The 23,910-nt window shown below is 45.0% G+C and overlaps 1 protein-coding gene across 1 annotated transcript in view; it reads left to right on the top strand.

Annotated features, from left to right (window-relative positions):
• Nucleotides 1–4,878: 4,878 nt before the first annotated feature.
• The window catches only part of LOC124675628 (probable trehalose-phosphate phosphatase 3), a 40,436-nt gene continuing 21,404 nt past the window's right edge, over nucleotides 4,879–23,910 (top strand). Inside the window, exons 1-4 of the mRNA XM_047211694.1 lie at nucleotides 4,879–5,124; nucleotides 5,214–5,354; nucleotides 5,445–5,536; nucleotides 19,900–19,975. Coding sequence (XP_047067650.1) covers nucleotides 4,879–5,124; nucleotides 5,214–5,354; nucleotides 5,445–5,536; nucleotides 19,900–19,975 — 555 coding nt within the window. The remainder of the gene's footprint in view (nucleotides 5,125–5,213; nucleotides 5,355–5,444; nucleotides 5,537–19,899; nucleotides 19,976–23,910) is intronic.

A 23,910-nucleotide genomic window follows, 5' to 3' on the forward strand; every position in this document is an offset into this window, starting at 1 on the left:
CGACATGATCAATGTTTCAGGCTTGGGTGGAAATTGAGCATAACTAGAAGAAGGGGTTTGGCAACGTTGACGGCTGATACGTTGCAAACGTATCTATAATTTTTTATGCTCCATGCTTGTTTTACACCAATTTCTATATGTTTTGTTAACACTTAGTGGCATTTTTATGCATTTTATGGAACTAACCTATTAACAAGATGCCACAGTGCATGTTCCTTTTTTCTGTTATTTTTGTATATCAGAAAAGTTGTACAAAAAATATTCTCGGAATTGGATGAAATAAACGCCGAAGTTCCTATTTTGCTGTCACGAAGACGGAGTCCAAAGGGGAGACGAAGAAGAGCCAGGAGGCGGCCACACCATGCATAGGCGCGCCCCCCCCGGCCGCGCCTAGGGGTTGTGTGGGCCCCTCGGGCGCCCACCGACATCACCCTTTCGCCTATAAATTCACATCCTCGGGAAATACCTAAACACCCGAGCCTCCATCCACAAAAAAGTTCGGTAACTCTGCCGCTATCGAAGACAAGGTTCGGGGGTCAGAAGTTCCTGTTCTGGCACCCTGCCGGGACGGGGATCGACCCCCGGAGCCATCTCTATCGACTCCACCGCCTCCACTTAGACTCCATGATGGCTTGTGAGTAGTTCCCCCCGGACTACGGGTTCTTGGCTGTAGCTAGTTGGTACTCTCTCTCCCATGTACTTCAATACAATGATCTCATGAGCTGCCTTACATGATTGAGATCCATATGATGTAATTGGTGTTGTTTTTGTTGGGATCCGATAAATTGTGAAATTGTGATCAGATTGTTCATCATGTTATCATACTATTGTTTATTTAAGATCTTGCATGCTCTCAGGTACTTGTGGTTACCTTGATCAAGTAGTTGTCTGTATCTTCAAGAGGGAGTATCTATGGTAGATAGTGGGTTCAGTCTTCATTTAATCTGGGGGAGCGACATCAACCTCTAAGGTTGTGGATGTGTTGTTGCCACTAGGGTAAAATTACAATGCTTTGTCCAACGATAATTGTGTTGTTTACATTATGCACTTTACTTAATGCAATAATTTGTTGCTTGCAACTTAATACTGAAAGGAGTGCGGATGCTAACCTGAAGGTGGATTATTTAGGCACAGATGCATGCTGGATAGCGGTATGCATATCATGTTGTAACGCCCAATTAAATACTACAGTAAACTTATTTTATCATAGCATGCATTGTCATGCCCTCACAATTATCAATTTCTCAACTGTAATTTCTTCATCCAACACATGTTATTTGTTTGGAGAGTTACCACTAGTGTAGATAGCTGGGAACCCCGGTCCTTCTGTTATCATCATTGCTCTACAGTCAACTACGCACTGGAATATTTTCTGGTGCCATTGCATCTGTGTTACTGCTACTGCTGGTGTGTTACTATTAATATTGTCCCATATTACTGCTGCTTTCACATCACCCCTATTAATAGTACTTTTTCAGGTGCAGCTGAATTGACAAATCCGCTGTTAAGGCTTATAAGTATTCTTTATCTCCCCTTGTTTTGAATCAATAAATTTAGGTTTTACTTCTCTCAAATACTGTTGTGATCCCCTATAGTACTTGTGGGTCATCAACGGCACATCTTGAGTCGCCGCTGGCCTGTCCAGCACGACGACCTCGGCGTGCCTTGGTCACTGATCCCTTCACGAATTTGCGGCCCACACAGTTTGCCTCCCATCCCCTTGTGTCCACACCTCCGTCTTCGTCTTAGGCGGTAGCGCCTTCTGCGGATTCATGAAGGGCGCCTTCGCCCTCTTCTTCGCGACTGCCTTACCCGGTAGCTTGGCGGCTGCGCCGACCACTTTCTTGTTCTTTGAGTTTTTCAGCGGCATGTCTACGGCAGCGACGGTCTAGGTAGGATAAATCTGTGACGGGAGGGATAAATGAATCATGCAGAGGGAGGCGAAAATGATAGAAGCGGTGGGAGGAAGGGAAGTGGCGGGATAAATGAAATTGCTTTGCGTCGCTGAAGATCTGGCCTGACATTCGTGAAGCGTCATTTGGTTGCATTCGGCGTTTCCACAGTGTCCCCTGTGTAGCGGGGACATGCTCGAGGCGCCGAACACTGTACTGGGTCGGGCCGGATGGAAAAAAATTATGGTGCGCGCGGCTCAGGGCGGTGAAACCTTCGGAGCACCCCAAATTTCTTTGGGGATGCTTTGGGGACGTGGCTGAAGATTCTCTTATACTAGAAAAAATAGTATCACTCTTGAGTTGTCGGCGCCCCAGATGGCGGTGAGAGTCAAATCAGACATTGGCACTGCGTTTTATTTTATTTTAGGAAAGGGCATGTACGGAGATTTGGTGTCCATAGGTATTAGTGACTTCTTTATTCAAAAAAATAAAAATTATATTCCTACATTTTACAAAATTCTGAAAAAATTAATGATGCAGCTAGTAATGTATCTCACCAAATTTCCAATTGGAAAAAATGTGTAGTTTTGCTAAATAACAAATATGTAGATCTAAGCATAGTGATTTTATCTCTCTAAAAAGACAAACTTTTTGTGTAGCTTAGAATATAAAATATTTGAAATTGAGATTTTGCACGTTAGCTCTTCTTTGGTAATAGATTTTTTGTGAGAATTAGTAGGGATAATAGTCTAGATTATTGGGCGAACTGTTACCTTCACTAAATCCCCACAAAACTTCAATCCCAATCCACTTGGAAGAGATAGAGTATCGGGGGATGTGTAGGGATTAAACTCGCTCTAGTATCAAACATGTTTCACTAATGAGTGTTGATTTGAAATTTGGTGGGGATTATCTCCGCTAATCCCCACAAAAACTAGTACCAAACAAGCCTTAGTATGATATATCATTTGCCCTTAGTATGATATATCATTTGCTGTTTATGGAATTTTGTTTATAGTTTTTTGAAACCTCTAAATATAAGTTTCCTAATTTTCTAATATGTTTAGAGCACCGGTGTACCTTAGCTAAAAATAACTTTCCGTAGAATACACTGCGTTGGATGGAGGATTTGGAGCTTTTACAGGCAGCAGAGGGTTAGAGGGCTTACATATGTGCCTGGGCCGTGGCCAACACGTGGTCCCTTTCGCACCTGGTCCGGCGGGCCAGCTAGCAGTTCGTGGGCCCATATGGGCTCTTGTCTCACGCGACTGACCAGCGACCGCTGAGCCCCGCTGCACCCACACTGCTGTGGCTTCTCTCGGCTTCAGCATGAGTACACATGATGATTTGTGCACCATCTAAATAAATGATTTATACACCAAAGAATCCAGGATGCCAAGTTGCCAACTGTTAAACGATTGTAGATACTGATAGCAGACCTCTTTGACTCACAACGTATATTATGTCGGTTTAATGCAGAAATTAAACAAGATTTCCAGGATCAAATGGTATCGAACATAATTCCATCGGCTTGCCACGTCAGTTGGTTCCAAATAATTGCAGCACATTAAAGAATATATGCTCTCCATGGGGAGTACAATGTACAGAATCTTCATCAATAAATGTTGCGTACTGTATCTAGAGTATTCAGGCATTTAATTGCATGCCTAATATTTATATACTGGTCACAAATTATCCAATTTATGTTTACAAGTATATATTCAATTACGAAGCCATTAAATTGTCTTTAAGACCTTCCTTGTCTTTGGCACTATGGAAATTCCCCCTGGAGAGCTTAAATTCGAGCCATTAATTAACGGGAAGGAGGTAAAAAAACGTTGGACCAGAAAAAATGTTTCATCCATGGGGTCTACAAGATGACATGGCTTACGGAGATGCTATGAAATCTATAGAGACGGGGGAGGGGGGGGAGGAAATCGATAAGAGGGTACAACAAACCAATATTTAGGATGATGCGAGAGCTTAATTTGGCATGTATGAACCACCCCACGACCAAATAACAGCCACCCTCGAGCACGTCATCCTCTGCTCATTATGATGCCCATCACGAGGTGCGAAGGCAAACTACTTATGCGACCAAGAAGAACGGTCATGCGTCCGGATCAAAATCTAGAGCTTCGTTTCTAAACTCCGGAAAGACCTTACTTGCGCATTTAAGGGGGGGGGGAAATCGATAAGAGAGTAGAACAAACCAATATTTAGGATGATGCGAGAGCTTAATTTGGCATGTATGAACCACCCCACGACCAAATAACAGCCACCCTCGAGCACATCATCCTCTGCTCATTATGATGCCCATCACGAGGTGCGAGGGCAAACTACTTATGCGACCAAGAAGAACGGTCATGCGTCCGGATCAAAATCTAGAGCTTCGTTTCTAAACTCCGGAAAGACCTTACTTGCGCATTTAACTCAACTGATTAACGGTGGGCATGACACTGGAGGATAGTACACCGCATTTGGTTGAGTATCTCACCAAAACACCATCCGGTGCACCGCGTAAAAGATACTGCTAGACGGCATTATTATATCTTAGTTTGTAAACTGATATGGCGTTGCCGCGCAAAACACGTAAACTTGCGCAACACGTTTGTTTGTCGGAACAAGTATATCACTACACTTCCACCTCGAGAAAGTATGCAATACCCATATGCAACAAAATTAACATGATATTAAAATGCTTAAAATTCTGGAGACAAAATGACTATTTGTTGATTGTCCAAGCCCCCAAGGCATTCTCAAGGAAATTTTTTTTGACACTTCCATATCAGATAATCCAGGTGGGCCAGCCCTCACTCCCTCTATATAACACTGGCCTCCACTGCCCAGAGCCATCAAACCACCTCCCTCTAGCCTCCTTCCTCAACACTCCCCAAACCATCGCCATCGCATCTTCCTCTCCCTCTTGCTTTGCTCTCCGCGGTACCCCACCCACTTTGTTTCTTTCCTTCCGCCACTCTTCCCCATGACGAACCACGCTGCCTTCGCCGCCGAGGACGCGGTCACCGCTGTGTCGCCGCCAGCGCAGGCAAGTCTCCATTTCTCGTTGTTCCCACCGAGGATGGCGAGCGACTGCAAGAAGGCCGCCCTGGGACGCATGGACCTCGCCGCCTCCGGGGTGCTCAGGGAAGGGTCCTTGGTGGACTCCATGAAGGCCTCGTCGCCCCGCTATGCCAAGTTCGCCGCCGCCGCCGACCACGAGGACTGGATGGTAAGTGGAGATGCAACTACAGAGTATATACACATGGCTACGCTCTCCTTCTGTTCAAAACAAAGAATTAATGGAGGCCTGAATCGCAGGAGAAGCACCCGTTGGCATTAGAGTGGTTCGAGGCCGTGCAGGCGGCGGCGAAGGGGAACCAGATCGTGATGTTCCTGGATTACGACGGCACCCTGTCGCCGATTGTGGAGGACCCCGAAAGCGCCATCATGACCGAAGACGTCAGTTTCTTTTTCCTCTGTTCTATTCACAGGCTATCTGGATAAATTTTTACCGCGTGGTAAATTTATTTTTGTGGTAACCCATTGCAGATGAGAGACGCAGTGAGGAGCGTGTCGCAGAATTTTCCGACCGCCATCGTGAGTGGGAGAGGCAGGGACAAGGTACATTCTACTGCCACCAAATTTTTGTGTCTTCTTGCTGCTGCTGCTTTAGATTTTTGTTGTTTTCTTGCTGCTATAAGAGCATCTCCAGCCGTCTCCCCGACGAGACCCCCGACAGCCGTTTTTTACATCCAGACGGCGTTATTCGGCCCATCCACATCCCCGGCTCCTCGTCTTGCCCTCGGATTTGGTCTTTAATCCATCTGAAGAGTCCAGGCCATCACGGGCCCCCGGGGTGCGCTCGGGGACTCCGGACGAGAGAAAACCGAGGATGGGCCCGCTCTGTCGGTGAGAAAACACACGAACCCCACCACTTTGTCGACGCAGATCCCCCCTCCCCTCCCGTTGCTCTGTCTCCGCCGGCACCACCCCTCGCCAATCCGCCGGCCGTTTGCCTCAACTCCGTCGTTCATCCACCCAGCATCCTATATTCTGCCACCCGTCGTGCCCTCTGCCTATTTTCCGTCGTCGGGCAGCTCCCTCATGTCGCTCCTCGACGACACGCCCGACGGGTGTTCGTGAAATTGCCTGGCCGTACATGGACTCCGATGAGGAGGAGGAGCAAATGTTCGCCGAGCTTTTTGAAGAAGAAATGGCAGCCGCCGCCCAAGACGAGGAGCACTTGCTGATCCTAGCTTATCTGTCCGGCTTGTACGCCGAGTCGACCATTGGTCGCCGTGGTGGGTCGACACCAGGTCGCCGGAAGTGCAAGCCGATGCAGCGAATGGAGGACTACTTCATGCTCTACGCCAACTACTTTGCCGATGGTGAGGCTGTTTTTAGGCGTCGTTTCAGGATGAGCCGGAAGCTCTTCCTGAAAATTGTGTATGCCCTTCGAGAGTACGACTCCTACTTCAGATGCAAGTTGGATTGCACCGGCACGGCAGGGTTTTCCGCCCTCCAAACATGCACGGTGGCTATGCGGATGCTGGCATATGGAGCTCCTGGTGATTCTGCCGATGACTATATTCGGATGGCGGAGTCCATTGCCCTTGATTGTTTCTACCGGTTCTGCAGGGCGGTGATAGAAGTGTTCGGGGACATCTAATTGAGATCACCCGCTCTCGAAGACACTGCTAAGATCCTCGCTGTCAATGAAGCTCGAGGATTTCCAGGGATGATTGGAAGCATTGACTGCATGCATTGGAAATGGAAGAACTGTCCGTTTGTCTGGCAGGGAATGTACAAGAGTTACAAAAAAACTGCACTGTGATACTTGAGGCAGTGGCTACCCATGATCTCTGGATTTGGCACTCCTTCTTTGGTATGCCGGGATCCAACAACGACATCAATGTCTTGCAGTGCTCGCCGATCTTCTCCAAGCTTGTTGAGGGTCATTCTCCCCAGGTTAATGGCCGACACTACAACAAGGGAACTATTTTGCAGATGGTATCTATCCAAAGTGGGCAACATTTGAGAAGACTATCTCAGGCGCCGTCCTCCCGAATGAGCTGGAGTTTGTCAAGGAACAAGAAGGTTGCCGAAAGGACATCGAGCGTGCATTTGGTGTCCTCCAGCAGAGATTTGCTGTAGTCCGGTTCCCCGCTTTTGACTTGGTCCAAAGATCAGATGTGGGAGGTGATGAACTGTTGTGTGTGCTTACACAACATGATTATCGACCATGAGCGGAAGTATCCGGTTCCTCTGAGCGAACAAGCTGCACTATATGACAGAGAGGATCCTCTTGCACAGCCTAACCACCAGGTGCCAGCATCGTGGGCTGCGTTTATCGCTATGCGTAAGGAGATTCGAGACTCCACAATGCATCAATAGCTGCAGGATGATCTGTTGGAGCACATATGGACGCTTCGAGGCAACACCAACTAGTTTCCATTTGATTTGTTTGAAAACTTGTCTTGCTTTGTTGAAATATAACGTTTATTTGTAAAAATAAACCAAATATTAGCAAAACTGGTCGAATTCGCCGAACTATGCTGGATATTTGATTTTGGTCGTTTCCAGGGACATTTTTTTCTGAAAAAACGCCGAACACCGGATGTCTACCAGGGAGACGGCTGGAACTTCGGCGCTCCCCAGTCGAAACTTTCGTCCAATTCAACACTATTTAACGCCGGATTTGGTCGTGGCGAGCGCCCAACGGCTGGAGATGCTCTAAACAGAAGCATTTTTTTCTCCGGCCCCCTTCCATTGTTACAAACCATGGAGCTGAAAAGGAATCTTATAGGATTCCCTTTTGCAATATTTTCACCTGATTTTATTTTTATTTTACCGTCCACATGCTGCCTTCTTGGCTGCCAGCGTGAACCTAGACGAGATAGACAAAACAGTACATGCAAAAGGGCCCCTATAGCAAGCGTTTTAAAAGCATTTTCAGTTGCGTCCCCTAAACCGTCCCCCAAACCGTGTCGGATTGAGCGTTTGGGGGACGTGTTTTGTTCGTACCGCATTTGGGGGACGTCGCGTCCCCCAAACGCCCTCCCCAAAATGAATATTGGTGCACAAAAATAAAGGTTTTTCATTCAAATTTGATTATATATTACAAAGTTTGAATGAAAACGGCTAGATTTCATCTAAACCTAGCCTACTGACTGCCCGGCGGTGCGTTCGACGGCCCCGCCCTGTTGTCGCCTCCCCTCCTACGCAGCTCTTGCTGCGCGTGCCGCCTCTCCGTGCATAGGGCGGTGGCCAGACACCGCTGCTCCAGCAGCAGGTCAACGTCCGCCCTCCCCTGCTGCGCCGCCTGGAGGCAGAGCTCGACGGTGCGACGAATCTGCGCCTCTTCGTGGGCACGGGCGTCGTCCTGGAGCTTCTTCTCCGACTCGAAGGACTCGACGAGGGCGCGTTGCTGATCGGCCGTCTCGTCCGGGTTCGGCCCGTCGTCGTCGGACCATGATACGTCCAAAACGTATCTACTTTCCCGAACACTTTTGCTATTGTTTGGCCTCTAATTTGTGTATTTTGGATGCAACTAACACGGACTAACGCTGTTTTCAGCAGAACTGCTCTGGTGTCTCGTTTTTGTGCAGAAATCCAACTTTCGGGAAAAACCTCGGAATTTATGCGGAAGGCCCTATTTTCCCAGGAAACTAACGGAGCCAGAAGGGCAATTGAAGTGGAGGCCCGAGGGCCCCACACCATAGGGCGGCGCGGCCCGGGGGGCCCGCGCGGCCTCGTGGTGTGGCCCCTCGGCCGGCCTCCGACGCCCTCCTTCGGACTACTTATTCGCCTCGACCTAAAAACGCCGGGGAGAAGTCGAAGTCGCCAGAAACCCTCCAGAACGCCGCCACATCGCGAAACTCCGTCGCGGGAGCCAGAAGTCTCCGTTCTGGCACTCCGCCGGGACGGGGAATTGGAGGAGATCATCACCGCCATCACCGCCAACACCTCTCCATCAACCAGCAATGTTTCCCCCATCCATGTGTGAGTAATTCCCCCGCTGTAGGCCGAAGGGGATGGTAGGGATTGGATGAGATTGGTCATGTAATAGCATAAGATTGTTAGGGCATAGTGCCTAGTGTCCGTAGATGGTACTTTTATGATATTGTTGCAACTTGTTATGCTTAATGCTTGTCACTAGGGCCCGAGTGCCATGATCTCAGATCTGAACATGTTATTGATTCATGAAGATATTCGTTGTTTATGATCTTACTCGCGAGTTGTATACACATGTCGTCTGTCCGGAACCAATGGCCCCGAAGTGACGAAATCGGGACAACCGGAGGGGATGGTAGTGATGTGAGGATCACATGTGTTCACGGAGTGTTAATGCTTTGCTCCGGTACTCTATTAAAAGGAGTACCTTAATATCCGAGTAGTTTCCCTTGAGGCCCGGCTGCCACCGGCCGGTAGGACAAAAGATGTTGTGCAAGTTTCTCATTGCGAGCACGTACGACTATAATTGGAACACATGCCTATTGATTGATTAGTACTTGGACACCGTTTTATTATTATCCGCAAATGCCCCGCTATGATTGTTACATGAGTTTCTCTCATCCATGCAACGCCCGTTAATCCGTCCCCGTGCCTACAGTATTTTAATCCTGCTGTTTACTAAAATCACTACTGCTGTCTTTGTTACTCTGCTGCTGTTATTTCATCACCGCTACTACTATAAAACCGTTACTACTGATAAACTCTTGCGAGCAAGTCTGTTTCCAGGTGCAGCTGAATTGACAACTCCGTTGTTAAGGCTTTCAAGTATTCTTTGTCTCCCCTTGTGTCGAATCAATAAATTGGGTAATACTTCCCTCGAAGACTGTTGCGATCCCCTATACTTGTGGGTTATCAAGACTATTTTCTGGCGCCGTTGCCGGGGAGCATAGCTTTATTTGGAAGTTCACTTGGATTAATATTGTTCGCTGCAAATTCTCCATCATGGGTAAACCTCGCGATACTAAGATCGCCATATTACCATCCACTACAAGAAAAGGTACAATTCTGAGTACCTCCGCTACACTTGATTCACCATCTGTGATTGATAAACTCGTTTCACCGCCACATGCTTCGCATGCGGGTACATCTGCTGAATCTGAACACTCTCATAATATTGATAATGTTTCTGCTGTGCTTGATGATAGTGGTTCATTGGGATCTTTTCTAGATGCTACAATTGCTAAATCTAGACAAATTGAAAATACTGAAACTCCTAATGCTACTACACCTGTTAGTTCACCTGAACTTGATTATTTTAGTGATGACCTTGAGGAAGATTATGTGGAGCTTGATGATGATTTTATTGAAAAATGCAATGCTACTACTGATGCAAGAAAAATTAAAAAGTTGCTTGCAGAACACACTGTTAGATATAAACTGTCTCCTGATCCTAAATTTGCCACATCTCCTATAAACATTAGGGATAAAGATTATGATTTTTCTCTTGATCTATCTCATATAGCTATTGTTGAGAAAACACCATTTTGTGGTACTGAAAAAGAAAGTGCTGTTGAACACATGACTGAGTTATCTACTTTGAGTAGCTTGTTTTCTGGTGATGTTAAGAAGCGTACTTACTTTGTTGCTAAAATCTTTCCATTCTCTTTAAAGGATGACGCTAAAACTTGGTATAATAGTTTGCCACCTGGTTCTATTAAAAGTCCAAAAGAATTACTTGCTGTTTTCTTTCGGAAATACTTTCCTGCTAGTGCTCAACATGCCGCTTTGCGGAGAGTTTATAATTTTGATCGGGGAGATGAGGAGAAATTGCCCGAGGCTTGGGCGAGATTTTGCTCTCTTATTAGAGCTTTGCCTCGACCATGATTTAGAAAAGCATGATTTACTTGATATATTTTATAGTGGACTAACCATTGAGTCTAGGGCATACCCGGATAGTTGTGCTGGTTGTGTTTTCGGAAAAGAACTCCAGACGACGCTCGAAGAATTATTGGCTAAAATAGGCCGGAATTATGATGATTGGAATACGCCCGAACCAACTCCAACGCCAATAGTGAAGAAGAGGGGTTTAATTAAATTGAATGATGAAGATATGAGGGAAGCCAAGAAGTCTCTCAAGGAGAAAGGTATTAAATCCGAAGATGTGAAGAATCTACCTCCTATAGAAGATATATGTGAGATAATTCCCCCTTCATCCATGATTGAGGTAAATTCCCTTCAACGCTTTACTAGGGAAGATATTCCGTATTCAAAACCTCCTGCGCAATGCTTAGATGAGTTTGATAATTATATTGTTAAGCAAGAAAATTTTAATATGAGAGTAGAGAATCATCTAATGGAAAATTCTCAAGCTATTAGTCAATTGCATGATATTGTGGAGAGAACCTCCAATGATGTTAAGATGCTTGTCAAACATTTTCAAATGATTCAGACTCAAATTGATCAACTCACTAAAGTGCAAAATGACTTGTTAGGGAATAATTCTAAAGAGAAACATGCTTATGAAGTAACAACTAGAGGTGGTGTCTCTACCCAGGATCCTCTATATCTTGAAGGGCATCCCAAAAGAATTGAACAAGATTCTCAACGTATTGAACCTAGAGCTCATTCTAAGAAAAAGAAGAAGAAACATAAAAATGTTGTAGAATCCTCCGAACTCGTTAATGATCCTAATAGTATTTCTATTTCGATGCTGAAACCGAAAGTGGTAATGAACATGATAATGATAAAGATAATGATAAGATTGATACTCCCGATAAAGAAGAGGTTGAAGAAGAACTCGAAAAGCATGCTAAAAATAAAAAGTATACTAAAGAAGATTTTATTACTGAGAAACATGGTAATGAAAGAGAACCTTGGGTGCAAAAGCAAATGCCTTTTCCGGCTAAGAAACTAAAATCAAAGGAAGAAGAACACTATAATAAATTCTGTGATTGGATGAAACCTTTATTCTTGCAAATCCCTTTAACTGATGCTATTAAATTGCCTCCTTATTCAAAGTATATGAAAGATATTGTTACTAACAAAAGGAAAATCCCCAATGAGGAAATTTCTACTATGCTTGCTAATTACTCTTTCAATGGCAAAATTCCAAAGAAGTTGGGCGACCCGGTATACCTACTATTCCTTGTTCTATTAAGAATAATTATGTCAAAACTGCTCTATGTGACTTGGGAGCCGGTGTTAGTGTTATGCCCTTTTCTCTTTATAAGAGACTTTACTTAGATAAGTTGATACCTACTGATATATCTTTGCAAATGGCTGATAAATCTACTGCTATTCCTGTTGGTATATGTGAGAATGTCCCTGTTCAAGTTACTACTAACTGCTTGATATTAACTGATTTTGTTGTGTTGGAAATGCCCGAAGATGATAATATGTCTATTATTCTTGGGAGACCTTTTCTTAACACCGCAGGGGCTGTTATTGATTGCAATAAAGGAAAGGTTACTTTCAATGTTGATGATAAGGAACACACCGTCTATTTCCCCAAGAGGATTGAAAAAGCGTGCGGAGTTAATACTATCTCTCATGTGAGAACTATCAAAGTGGGAACCATCGATTGTCCTATATATGAGCCTAAAGAAGAATATCAAACTCTTGTGATTGGATCCATATCAATACAATTCAAGGTAACATGATTGATTTGAGGTTTATTCCTTCATATGCTATATAAAATTTATTTGGTGGCAAGACTTGATCAACCTTGTTAACAAATACCTTTTATATGCATAGAGGAGGTAAACAACATCTCTTTCTTTCTCCACTTGCTTTAGTTGCTGTAGCTCTTTTAATTTGCAAAGTTTCTTAGTTGATTTGAGATTTCAAAAAATTTCCTGGCCAGTAATAATAAACTTAATACCCAGAAAATGTGCATTTTTCAAAGTTTTCAAAAATTCGCGAAAATTATACCGTTGGTCCTATTTTTCGACGAGGCACCTGGGAGCACCAGAGGATGACCTGTGGGGCACCAGAGGGCGCCAAACCACAGGCCGGCGCGGCCAAGGAGGTGGCCGCGCCACCATGTGGTGTGGGCCCCTCTTTGCCCCACTTTGCCATCTCTTCCTCCCAGCACCTTCTCTCTCCCGAAAAAACTCGTACCAAGTTCATCTCTCTCGCGTTTTTGCTCCAGAGCTCCAGATTTCTCGATCTCTTTGCTCAGCCCAGATTTCTGTCTGAAATTTGGCACATTTGCTCTTCGGTATGTGACTCCTCCACCCATCCAAGTAGAATTTTATTTGGTTGAGTATATCTTGAATATTTTGCTGCTGTAGGTAACATGTTTGGTGAGCTTTCATGCTTGTTCTAATTGGTAGAAATTAGTTTTGATGCATGATTAGTACTCTAGCAAGTTCCTATGGTAGTTTCCCTCAATTATATGTCACCAAATCAAATTTTTATATTGGTTGTTGAAATTTCAGAAAATGAAGAAGTTCAAATTTGGAGAATTGTTCAAGAAGGGAACAACCAGCACCGGGAGGCCTTCTAGGTCCTCCACCCAAATTAGGCGGTCGTACAACGAGGACATCCTCGCGCCTAGCTTCGCGCCCGAAGAGGACAACGGGCCTCCTAATGCTTCTACTTTTCCATGCTATGATTTTCTAGGGAATGCAGGAATATTGGAGGACTTCTTAACACTTGTCAACAGGGCAGGGTTAACCACCTATATGGGCGATGAAAGGGAGCAATACTACTTGCTCACCAAGACCTTCGTCGAGAGTTTCCAGTTCAACAACAAACAATATGAGCCAACGGTTGCGTTCAGGATCTATGGTAATATTGTGACTATGCCATTGAAGGATTTTTGTTGTGCCTTGGATATTGCCCCTGTAGGTACATCAAGTAGGATTGATGACAACCCCCGGGACTTGCTGGAGCTCTACAGAGGGATCACCGATGATGATTGTCGCACCATTCAGCGGGGCAAGATAAGGAACAGATCCAACTCCCCGCCATTAAATATTTTGCATACTACATTGCTACTAGCATTCTTGGTAGGGAGAACACTAGTAATATCTCTAGCTACCATCTTGCTTTCTTGAACATTGCACTTACTTGGACAAACATCCTATCACCTTGGTGCTCTTATTGCTCGCCGCTTGTCTACCAGGGGGCCTATTTTTGGAGGAACCATTGCACTGCGTGTTTTAACATTTCTTAATCTTCCTATTGATCCTAATGATGTGCCATTGGCCCCTAGGAGACTCGATATTACTTCTATGAAGAGTCATCATTTTGTTACAACTGACTCTACTTTAGATAATATGGTATATAGAATGTTGTTTTCTGACGGGGAGGAGAAGGAAATCCCTCTTCCCCAACCTGGTTTGTTAAGTATTGACAGGCAATCATGGTCGTGCACTAAGGAGGAGGTGGATGAGCATATGAAGATACAAGAGTTCCACCAGCAACATGACTCCGAGGACGTCGGGACCTCCTACGACCACACCGGCACATATCCGGGTGCTTCTTCTAGCACATACCCGGAATACGACCCATCTTCATATTACGGAGATACTACTTCATGGGATCGATGGGATTGAACTCCACTTAGGCCAAAAGCCTAAGCTTGGGGAGAGGTATACCGGCATCACTCATTCTTTGCATATTATGATTGCTGGATACTTGTATATACTTGTTTAGTTTGTTTGAGTGATTTTCCAATGAGAGGAAGATGATATTTGGGGAAGTGCTGCCTGAAAACAGATTCTGGGCTGTTACCGTAAAAATTCGTGTGCCCAGCCAGAACAGTATTTTGAGTTGAAAATTTTTGTGCATGTTCCCCAGGTTGTTATCTAACTTTCATTAGTTGAGCACTTTTCGAACTGAGCAACGTAAGATTTTTGTAAAAATCGATTTATGTACTGCTGTCAAGTTTTGGCAGATTTCTGCCATCTTGCTTTTCTGTGTTTCTTTTTAGTTTGCTATTTCTTGCTTTCGCTTCGTTTCTTTCCCAAAACACAAAAAGACCAAAAATATTTCTGTTGTTTCTCTTCACCATTTCTTTATTTTGGTTTCTTGCATTTGTTTCGCTTTATTTGCTATTGCTAGTTTGCTATAAGAAAACCCAAAAAGATTTTGCTTTGTTTGCTTGTTTCCTCTTGTTCTTATTTGCAATTTGAAAACACCAAAAATATTTGCTGTTCTTCTTTGGTTTGTAAAGTTCTTTATGAGTTCAATGGTCTTCGGTGGCTGGAGCGTGGTTTTCATTTCATATTATCCAAGCTACACAAGTGAAAAGGCAATAATGACGATCTACGACAATTTGATTGTGGTGAGAGGCTGGTATGAACTCTATTTGTTTTCATTTTTGTACATATACTCATCCATGTGAGCATGCTTAGTTGGTTCATGTGAGGTATATGTTATTTGAGAAAGTCTAGTAGTTTATGATCTCTCATGCTTAGCTCCAATCTATTAATATGAGTAGCATGTCATGGATGTTTGCTTGCATTGTTTTATTCATAAGTAAGTATGGCATTGTGGTATCCTCCTCTGAATAATTCATTTATATCGACTTGGCACATGCTCACGCATGCATATGACTGAACAAAAAGTCAATTAAGCCTCGATGATCTATATTGCTTCGAGTTCTTGTATCACTTTTATGCCTCTGTTAATTTATTTTGCCGCAAGCATGATTATGACGATTCATCGCTCTCTTGATTTGTCGCTCCCTAGTCTATTGCTAGCCTACACTTGTACTGAGCGGGAACGCTGCTCGTGCCTCCAAACACATGAAAACCAAGTCATTCCCGAGTGTCCACCATAAATACCTATGCATGGCATTTCAAACCATTCCAAGTAAATTCTCATGCGCTACCTTTAAAATCTTCAAAATGCTTCTTAATTTGTGTTAATGTTTCATAGCTCATGAGGAAGTATGTGGTGTTTAGCTTTCAACCTTGTCATTTACTTTTGACGGACTCTCATATGGAATAGTGGCACATCCGCTTATCCAATAATTTTGCAAAAAGAGCTGGCAATGGGATTCCCGAGTCCCGAATTAATTAAACTTAAATAGACACTCCTCCATGGTTTGTGATTGTTGGACGGCACCCGAAGGATTCGGTTAGCCATGGCTTGTGTAAGCAAAGGTTGGGGGAGTGTCATCATCATAATAAAACTAAAATAAAAAGGCACTCCTTCATGGTATGAGATTGTTGGCGGGCACCCGAGGATTCGGTTAGCCATGGTTTGTGTAAGAAAGGTTGGAAGGAGTGCCACATAAATATGCAATAATTCATGGGAGCCGCTCTTGAAAGTCCGGTTGGCGAGGTAGTTGGTGTACCCATTACCATTCGTTGACAACAACAAACACCTCTCAAAATAATTTTACTCCTACTTTACAAATGAAAAGCTCTAGCGCATGTTAATCCCTGCTTCCCTCTGCGAAGGGTCAATCTTTTACTTTTATGTTGTGTCTCCATTATTTCTTTGAGCACTTTCTTGAGAGCACAACTTGTCATTCTTAGTATAATATGCTTGTCTCGAAATATGATTGATCGTGGTATAACTTTGATGCTTTTATCTTTGACAATCACTACTTCTAGTCTTTCTATGAACTTCAAAGGTGCCCGGGCATTTATGTTTTGCCAATCAAATACGAGCAAGCGAGATACCACTTTATCATGCTCTCTTATGAACATTGCAATCCTGCTTATATACATGATTCATGATGCTTATTATTAATTGTTGGTACCTCTCCATGATTGACATAGCTGTTAGATGATCTTATTTGCATGTGTCTCATTATGAACTGCTCAAGTATTAGCCATATCATGAGAATATATACATCATATGAGCAAATGTGTTCGTGAAAGTTCTTTTATCGCTCAGTTGTTAACTGAATTGCTTGAGGACAAGCAATAAGCTAAGCTTGGGGGAGTTGATACGTCCAAAACGTATCTACTTTCCCGAACACTTTTGCTATTGTTTGGCCTCTAATTTGTGTATTTTGGATGCAACTAACACGGACTAACGCTGTTTTCAGCAGAACTGCTCCGGTGTCTCGTTTTTGTGCGGAAATCCAACTTTCGGGAAAAACCTCGGAATTTATGCAGAAGGCCCTATTTTCCCGAGGAAACTAACGGAGCAGAAGGGCAATTGAAGTGGAGGCCCGAGGGCCCCACACCATAGGGCGGCGCGGCCCAGGGGGGGCCCGCGCGGCCCTGTGGTGTGGCCCCCTCGGCCGGCCTCCGACGCCCTCCTTCGGACTACTTATTCGCCTCGACCTAAAAACGCCGGGGGAGAAGTCGAAGTCGCCAGAAACCCTCCAGAACGCCGCCACATCGCGAAACTCCGTCGCGGGAGCCAGAAGTCTCCGTTCTGGCACTCCGCCGGGACGGGGAATTGGAGGAGATCATCACCGCCATCACCGCCAACGCCTCTCCATCAACCAGCAATGTTTCCCCCATCCATGTGTGAGTAATTCCCCCGCTGTAGGCCGAAGGGGATGGTAGGGATTGGATGAGATTGGTCATGTAATAGCATAAGATTGTTAGGGCATAGTGCCTAGTGTCCGTAGATGGTACTTTTATGATATTGTTGCAACTTGTTATGCTTAATGCTTGTCACTAGGGCCCGAGTGCCATGATCTCAGATCTGAACATGTTATTGATTCATGAAGATATTCGTTGTTTATGATCTTACCTGCGAGTTGTATACACATGTCGCTGTCCGGAACCAATGGCCCCGAAGTGACAGAAATCGGGACAACCGGAGGGGATGGTAGTGATGTGAGGATCACATGTGTTCACGGAGTGTTAATGCTTTGCTCCGGTACTCTATTAAAAGGAGTACCTTAATATCCAGTAGTTTCCCTTGAGGCCCGGCTGCCACCGGCTGGTAGGACAAAAGATGTTGTGCAAGTTTCTCATTGCGAGCATGTACGACTATAATTGGAACACATGCCTATTGATTGATTAGTACTTGGACACCGTTTTATTATTATCTGCAAATGCCCTGCTATGATTGTTACATGAGTTTCTCTCATCCATGCAACGCCCGTTATCCGTCCCCGTGCCTACAGTATTTTAATCCTGCTGTTTACTATAATCACTACTGCTGTCTTTGTTACTCTGCTGCTGTTATTTCATCACTGCTACTACTATAAAACCGTTACTACTGATAAACTCTTGCGAGCAAGTCTGTTTCCAGGTGCAGCTGAATTGACAACTCCGCTGTTAAGGCTTTCAAGTATTCTTTGTCTCCCCTTGTGTCGAATCAATAAATTGGGTAATACTTCCCTCGAAGACTGTTGCGATCCCCTATACTTGTGGGTTATCAGACCACTCGAACTCGTCGTCCTCGTCCTCCTCCACCTCGGTCTCCTCCTCCTCCGCCTCGGCCTCCTCCTCCTCCATTGGCGCTTCCTCCTTATCTGTTGGCGCCTCCATTATCGCCACAACCAACGCGTCGGTCTCCGCCGCCAACTCGTCCGCCCACCTCCTCCAGGCCGCCTCCGTTGCCGCCAGCGCCGCCTCCCGCTGCTGACGCTCCTCCGCCGCCAGCTGCTGCTGGCGCTCGAGCGACTCCCGCCGTCGGCGCTGGATCGCCACCCGCCGTTCACGGTACTGCGCCTCGCGCTCCTCGCGCTGGCGCCGGCGCTCATCATCCCACCGCCGGCTCATCTCCTCCGTCCGGCGCCGCCGCGCCTCCTCTTCCATGGAGGCATCGAACGCCGCAATGGTGTCCGCTAGCGCCTCCTCCTGCCACGCTGCTGCCGCCGCGCTCTCGGCAGCTGCGTGGCCAGGGGCGGCGAACGCCGCTACATCCACCACGTGCGCCGCCTCACGCCGCTTCTGACGATGTGCACGCCAATTCTCCATCCCTCGCCGCCGCCGCTCTTCACGGGCGGCAACATCGATGCCGAACTGCGAATCCGGTGGTGGAGGTGGTGCTGGAGAAGATGACGGTGGAGGGAACTGGGCATCGCCAGGGCGGTTCGCCATTGCCAACTGGTGGTGGAGGAGACGACGGTGGAGCGACGAGGACTGTGCTTGTGGTGGAGAAAGGGGTGCCGGCGGCAGTGGTGGCTGCCATTGAGCCGGGAGGGTCTTCTATAGACTACGGCGTCGGGAAGAAAACACGGGAAGAGGCGAGAAGAGACGGGAAGAAAGCGCGGGAACGGGCGGTGGCGTGCGAACGCCAGCGACGCGTGGAGGCTCGGCAGCACCGACGAGACGTCTCGCCTGCCCCTCCGTCGCCATAAAGGCAAAGATGCCGTCGTGTGTCACTGCACGCGAATAACTTCCGTCGCGAGGTAGGCGGCGGTTAGGTCCAAACTTGAATGAGTCGCTGACGCGTCGGGCCCGCGTCGCTTTGCCTCGCTTTTCGTTATGTCCGGCGTTCCCGGTGCGTCCCCTGTGGGACGGGGACGGGCTCGGGGCGCCGGACACCGTATCGGACCGCGCCGGCTTTGGGTGACGCGGCTGGAAGCGATTTTGGTCCAACGCGGCCGGTTTGGGAGACGGTTTGGGGGACGCGACTCGAGATACTCTAATAACCGTTTCTTGTTGTACTTTGGTGGCAGCAGGAGGGAGCCTACAAAAAGGCAGGGACCCTTTGCTTGTTCTTCTTTCTTCCTAGTGCTTTAAATGTGCCCGTACTCTTATTTCTCCCTACAAAAAAAATACACACTCCCTTTCCGTCCTAAATATGATGTTGTAGATTTGTCTAGATTTAGATGCGGAGTACATCTATACACTAAAAAATGGCAGCTGTTTTATGTAGTAGCGTTTTGGTTCTCGTTCTTAGACTCTGGTTTATGTGTTAAACTTGTTTTGCTTACTGGTAGTAACTCTTTAGATTTGTAAGAAACTTGGAGGCTTATTTTCTATGAAATGGAGCTGGGGAGTAGATACCTTTACATCAAAAAATAAATCGCGTCTAGATACAAAAAAAAAAGTCAGAGACCCTTTGCTTGCTGTTCTTTTTCCCAGTACTTTAAATGTGCACATTCCACCTTACGAAAAAATACACTGATTGTCTGAATTTATGACCATGATTACTACACACACAGGTGTTTAACCGAGGAACTCTACTACGCCGGGAGCCACGGCATGGACATCAAGCGCCCCACCACAGTGTCCAACCACAAGGCAAAGGTCAGTTAGTCACCATCTCTCGCTCTCTCTAGACTTTTGTCTTGACTTACTATTATCTTTGGCTAGCTCACCTTCGAATGTGATGTTCAGACGAGTTTTACTTGGGCAAAGGCTAGTGGCATAGAATTCCTTAATTCACCGGTTAGAAGATATACAACTATCGACGTGACCGGACAAATTCAGATGGAATCTACATGTAGATGGTACTTTCTCAGTAAAATCATTATACAATGCGATCCTTCATTCTAATATACACTGGTGGAAAAAGGGGCTTTGGTCGCGGTTGGCAACTGCCATTAGTCGCGGTGGCGCAACCGCGACCAAAGTAGCGCGACTAAAGGCCCCCCCTTTAGTCGCGGTTCCTTACGAACCACGACTAAAGGCCCGTCCACGTGGGCCGCGAGCGAGCGCCAGGGCGGAGGACCTTTAGTCGCGGTTCTTCTGGCCAACCGCGACTAAAGGCCTCCACGGGGTTTAGGGTTTAGCCCCCCTCCCCTAAATCTGGTTTCTTTTTAATTTGTATTATTTTATTTCTTTTGGGTTTTAATTTTGAAGGAGTTTCACATATTCTACGGTACTGTATACATACATGCATATGAATGTACAATTTCAAACAAATTTGAAATTAGAACCAAAAAGAATTCAAGAGGAATATACAATATATATTCAATATCGGATGACCATATACAATATATATTCAATATCGGATGACCATATACAATTTTGAACAAGTTAGTTACAAATTCTGGTGCATATAAAGTTCTACGTCATCGTAATAGGTTTCTCCTCTAGGATCGATGACTTCCCTCGCCAACCATCCAGCTAGTTCCTCTTGAAGTGGTCGGAAGCGAGCTTCTGGACTAAGCGTCTTCCGGAGGTTATTCCTCAGGATGTTGTTCTCACGAGTTCTGGTCCCGCTCATTGCAGTATCTCCGGATCCTCTCACAAACATAGTATCCACATAGATTGGTCCCCGGTGGCTGAGTATCCCCGGTCGTCCGCACTGCCATTTTAAAATGTAGCTCTTTTTTGAATTCACCGACCTTGGTATCTACGAACCGTCTCCAAACCCTACGAGGCAAAGAAAATTAAATAAACAAGAGAGTTATTAATTAGTTACTTGATATTAGGAAATGATGAACGAAATAGGCCGATCGATATAGAGCGCAAATGAATGAAAATAATTACTTTTGCATCATTTTTCTCATGTCGCCCCAAAGCGCCGGATCCATATTCAGAGAGTCGTGGACGAGAACTGAGGAGGTCTGAACTTTAATTACCATAAGAATCCAGTGGAACCTGCGGACACGATACATGCACAGTCATGCATAACTCATCGATTAGCCACATACCATGCATGGAGTAAACAAAAGAGAATGTGCTCAAGACAGAAACACTCACCCAAAATGGTAAGGAAATAGAATATCACTTTTCTGTTGCTGTTTTCTAATAAACCGCCACAGGTCTTCCTCCACGTCGGCGGGGTGGTGTTCTAACACATATGAATTAACGATGTGTGGGTCAATGAACCCAACATTGTAGCATGAACCGGCAATTTATAAATATTTCCATATTTGATTTGCATGGCAGCTCCAATGGATGATTCCAAAATATTTCCATTTTCGGTTTTGCATGCATGCACCGTTATTGCAGATTTTAGATACCCGGTATGAAAAAATGAGGATAGTGATCTCTTGCCATACAAAAAGCATGCCGGCCCGTTTATTGTTTATCAATCAGCCATGATTTTCGTGCCAATAAGGATAGTGATCTCTTGCCTTTTCTGGTTATTTTTGAACTCATATCTCCTCGCTATTTAATAGGTGCCAATAAGGAACGTAATTCATGCTCCACGTTTTTGCATCACATCCTTGTCTAGACAGAGTGAAGGACGACTCAAAATGTCTCCAAATTCTTCTTGGCCGAGGTATGTATTGGGGCTGTGATTGTTTGGCCATGCTTTTCTGAAACATCGTAGTGTGTGTTTTGACCGTAGCAGCGACTCCGGATGTGCGTACTCTGATTTAGAAGTGGCTGTGTTGTCTTGTTCGTTTGAGCAGTTTATCATCATCATCGCGGCTCGTGGAATCATGGTCGTCGGAAGCTGTGGCGTTTCTCGCCATACTCGCGGTTGCCGACATTGATGTCCTTCCTTCGGCGGTCGCCCTAACTCGTGGTATGGTGTCAAAACAGGAACTAGTCACCCCCAAATATCTCTCGAATATTCTGTCTTTCTAATGCAGGTTTCATGGTACTCGTGCTCATAAGGTGTGCTAATTGCTGGATCAGGTATGTCCTAGAATAAATTAATCAATCCTTGGGAAAGATGGATGTAAACAATATCTTTATTCATTTTGAACCAGCTACGTATGCTGCATTTCCAAAAAAAATCTTGAGCCTAATCGACCCACACTTTCATCTAATCTGCAAACTCAAGCATACTTCTCTCTATCTTTGAACCATGCATGTTTTTTTATTTCTTGTATTTATAGACTCGATGAATTTCTTTGATCTTATGTGAGCATGATGCGCTGAATTTTTAAACTGATTTGTAACCGGAAGGTACTGAACTTATTTTCTACCATCTGCAGGTTAAAAGTCCATTGTTGTGCAGGCACCACGACAGATAGAATTGTTTAGAAGAAGTTGTTACCACTATAGTTGTGGCGAGGTTAATGTGTAAATCATGTGAAATTGACTGTAACACAAGTGCTCAGTTTTTGAGATCGGATCGTCTTGTTTCATGTATTTGCAATATTGTCCAAATTATTCGTGAACATCTCTAGAAAGGCCAAAAAAATAAACATTGCATTTTCCATTACTATTTTGATAAAGTAATAGGTCTTGCAAGTAATATTATCATTTCCTACTGCGCAAAAAAAAATGTATCTATATCATAGATATCTCTTGGTACGTATATGTATATACCTAAGTTGGCATACCTAAAATATGAAATTTCATGCAAGTATATACCTTACTGGAGACATACCTGTACCTATAATTAAAATAGAGACAGATACCCCAAGTATATGCCTATATAAGGTATAAATGAAGATACCCCATACATGTGTTTCGTCGGTGGGTATCCCATACCTAGGGTAAACACCAAACAATCTAGCAAGCTATCCAACACCTAGATAACGATATGTCTAACATTTATCATACCCAGATAAGAGTTTGCATACACTTTTGTTGTTAGGTATCTCATATACACTTGAAAAGAACCTAAAGAGCATCTCCAACGACATCTGGCAAGAGCGCCAGCTCAAAGCTATTCTAAACTACGTCGAGAGCGGCAACCAAAGCGGGTGAGGGCTACACGTTGCTGCTAGGTAGATGCCTCCTAACTGTCGATATCAAAAATAGGGACGACGGTGTTTGGTGACCAGTGTGGTAGGAGTTGGCACGGGAGAAACGTGGTAGGGTGGGGAGAACGTCTGGGTCATTGTCGTGTGGTACCGCCAGTCATAATCCTACGTAGCGACATTTTGCCGCGCCTGTCTGGGACTCCCATTCCGATTCCAATGGGTCAACATCGGCGTAATATAGTGGCAGACAAATTATTAGGCCACACCGTTGTTCGACATCCTATTGGGAGGGAGGCTAGTGCTCATTTCATGTTTGGCGCCCTAATAGGGAGCACCGTTAGAGAAACTAAGACTCTCCATATTGCACGTAACTAGGATACCTAAATATTTCATAGAGATAAATCCAACTTTTTATATATAAAGAAGACATGCCCAACTGTAGAGATATACCTTGTTATAGAGGTATCATACCTAGAGGTAGAGATATACCTTGCTGTAGAAGTATACCCACATGTTTATATGGTTGTCATAGAGATATATCTAAGATTTTTCCATAAAAAATGACATACCCAAGGTTTGATATCCGAGGTATTATACCCAGTTATACTAGCTACCACCGAAACCCGA

Source organism: Lolium rigidum, chromosome 7 (genome assembly GCF_022539505.1).
Source record: "Lolium rigidum isolate FL_2022 chromosome 7, APGP_CSIRO_Lrig_0.1, whole genome shotgun sequence".
NCBI lineage: Eukaryota > Viridiplantae > Streptophyta > Magnoliopsida > Poales > Poaceae > Lolium > Lolium rigidum.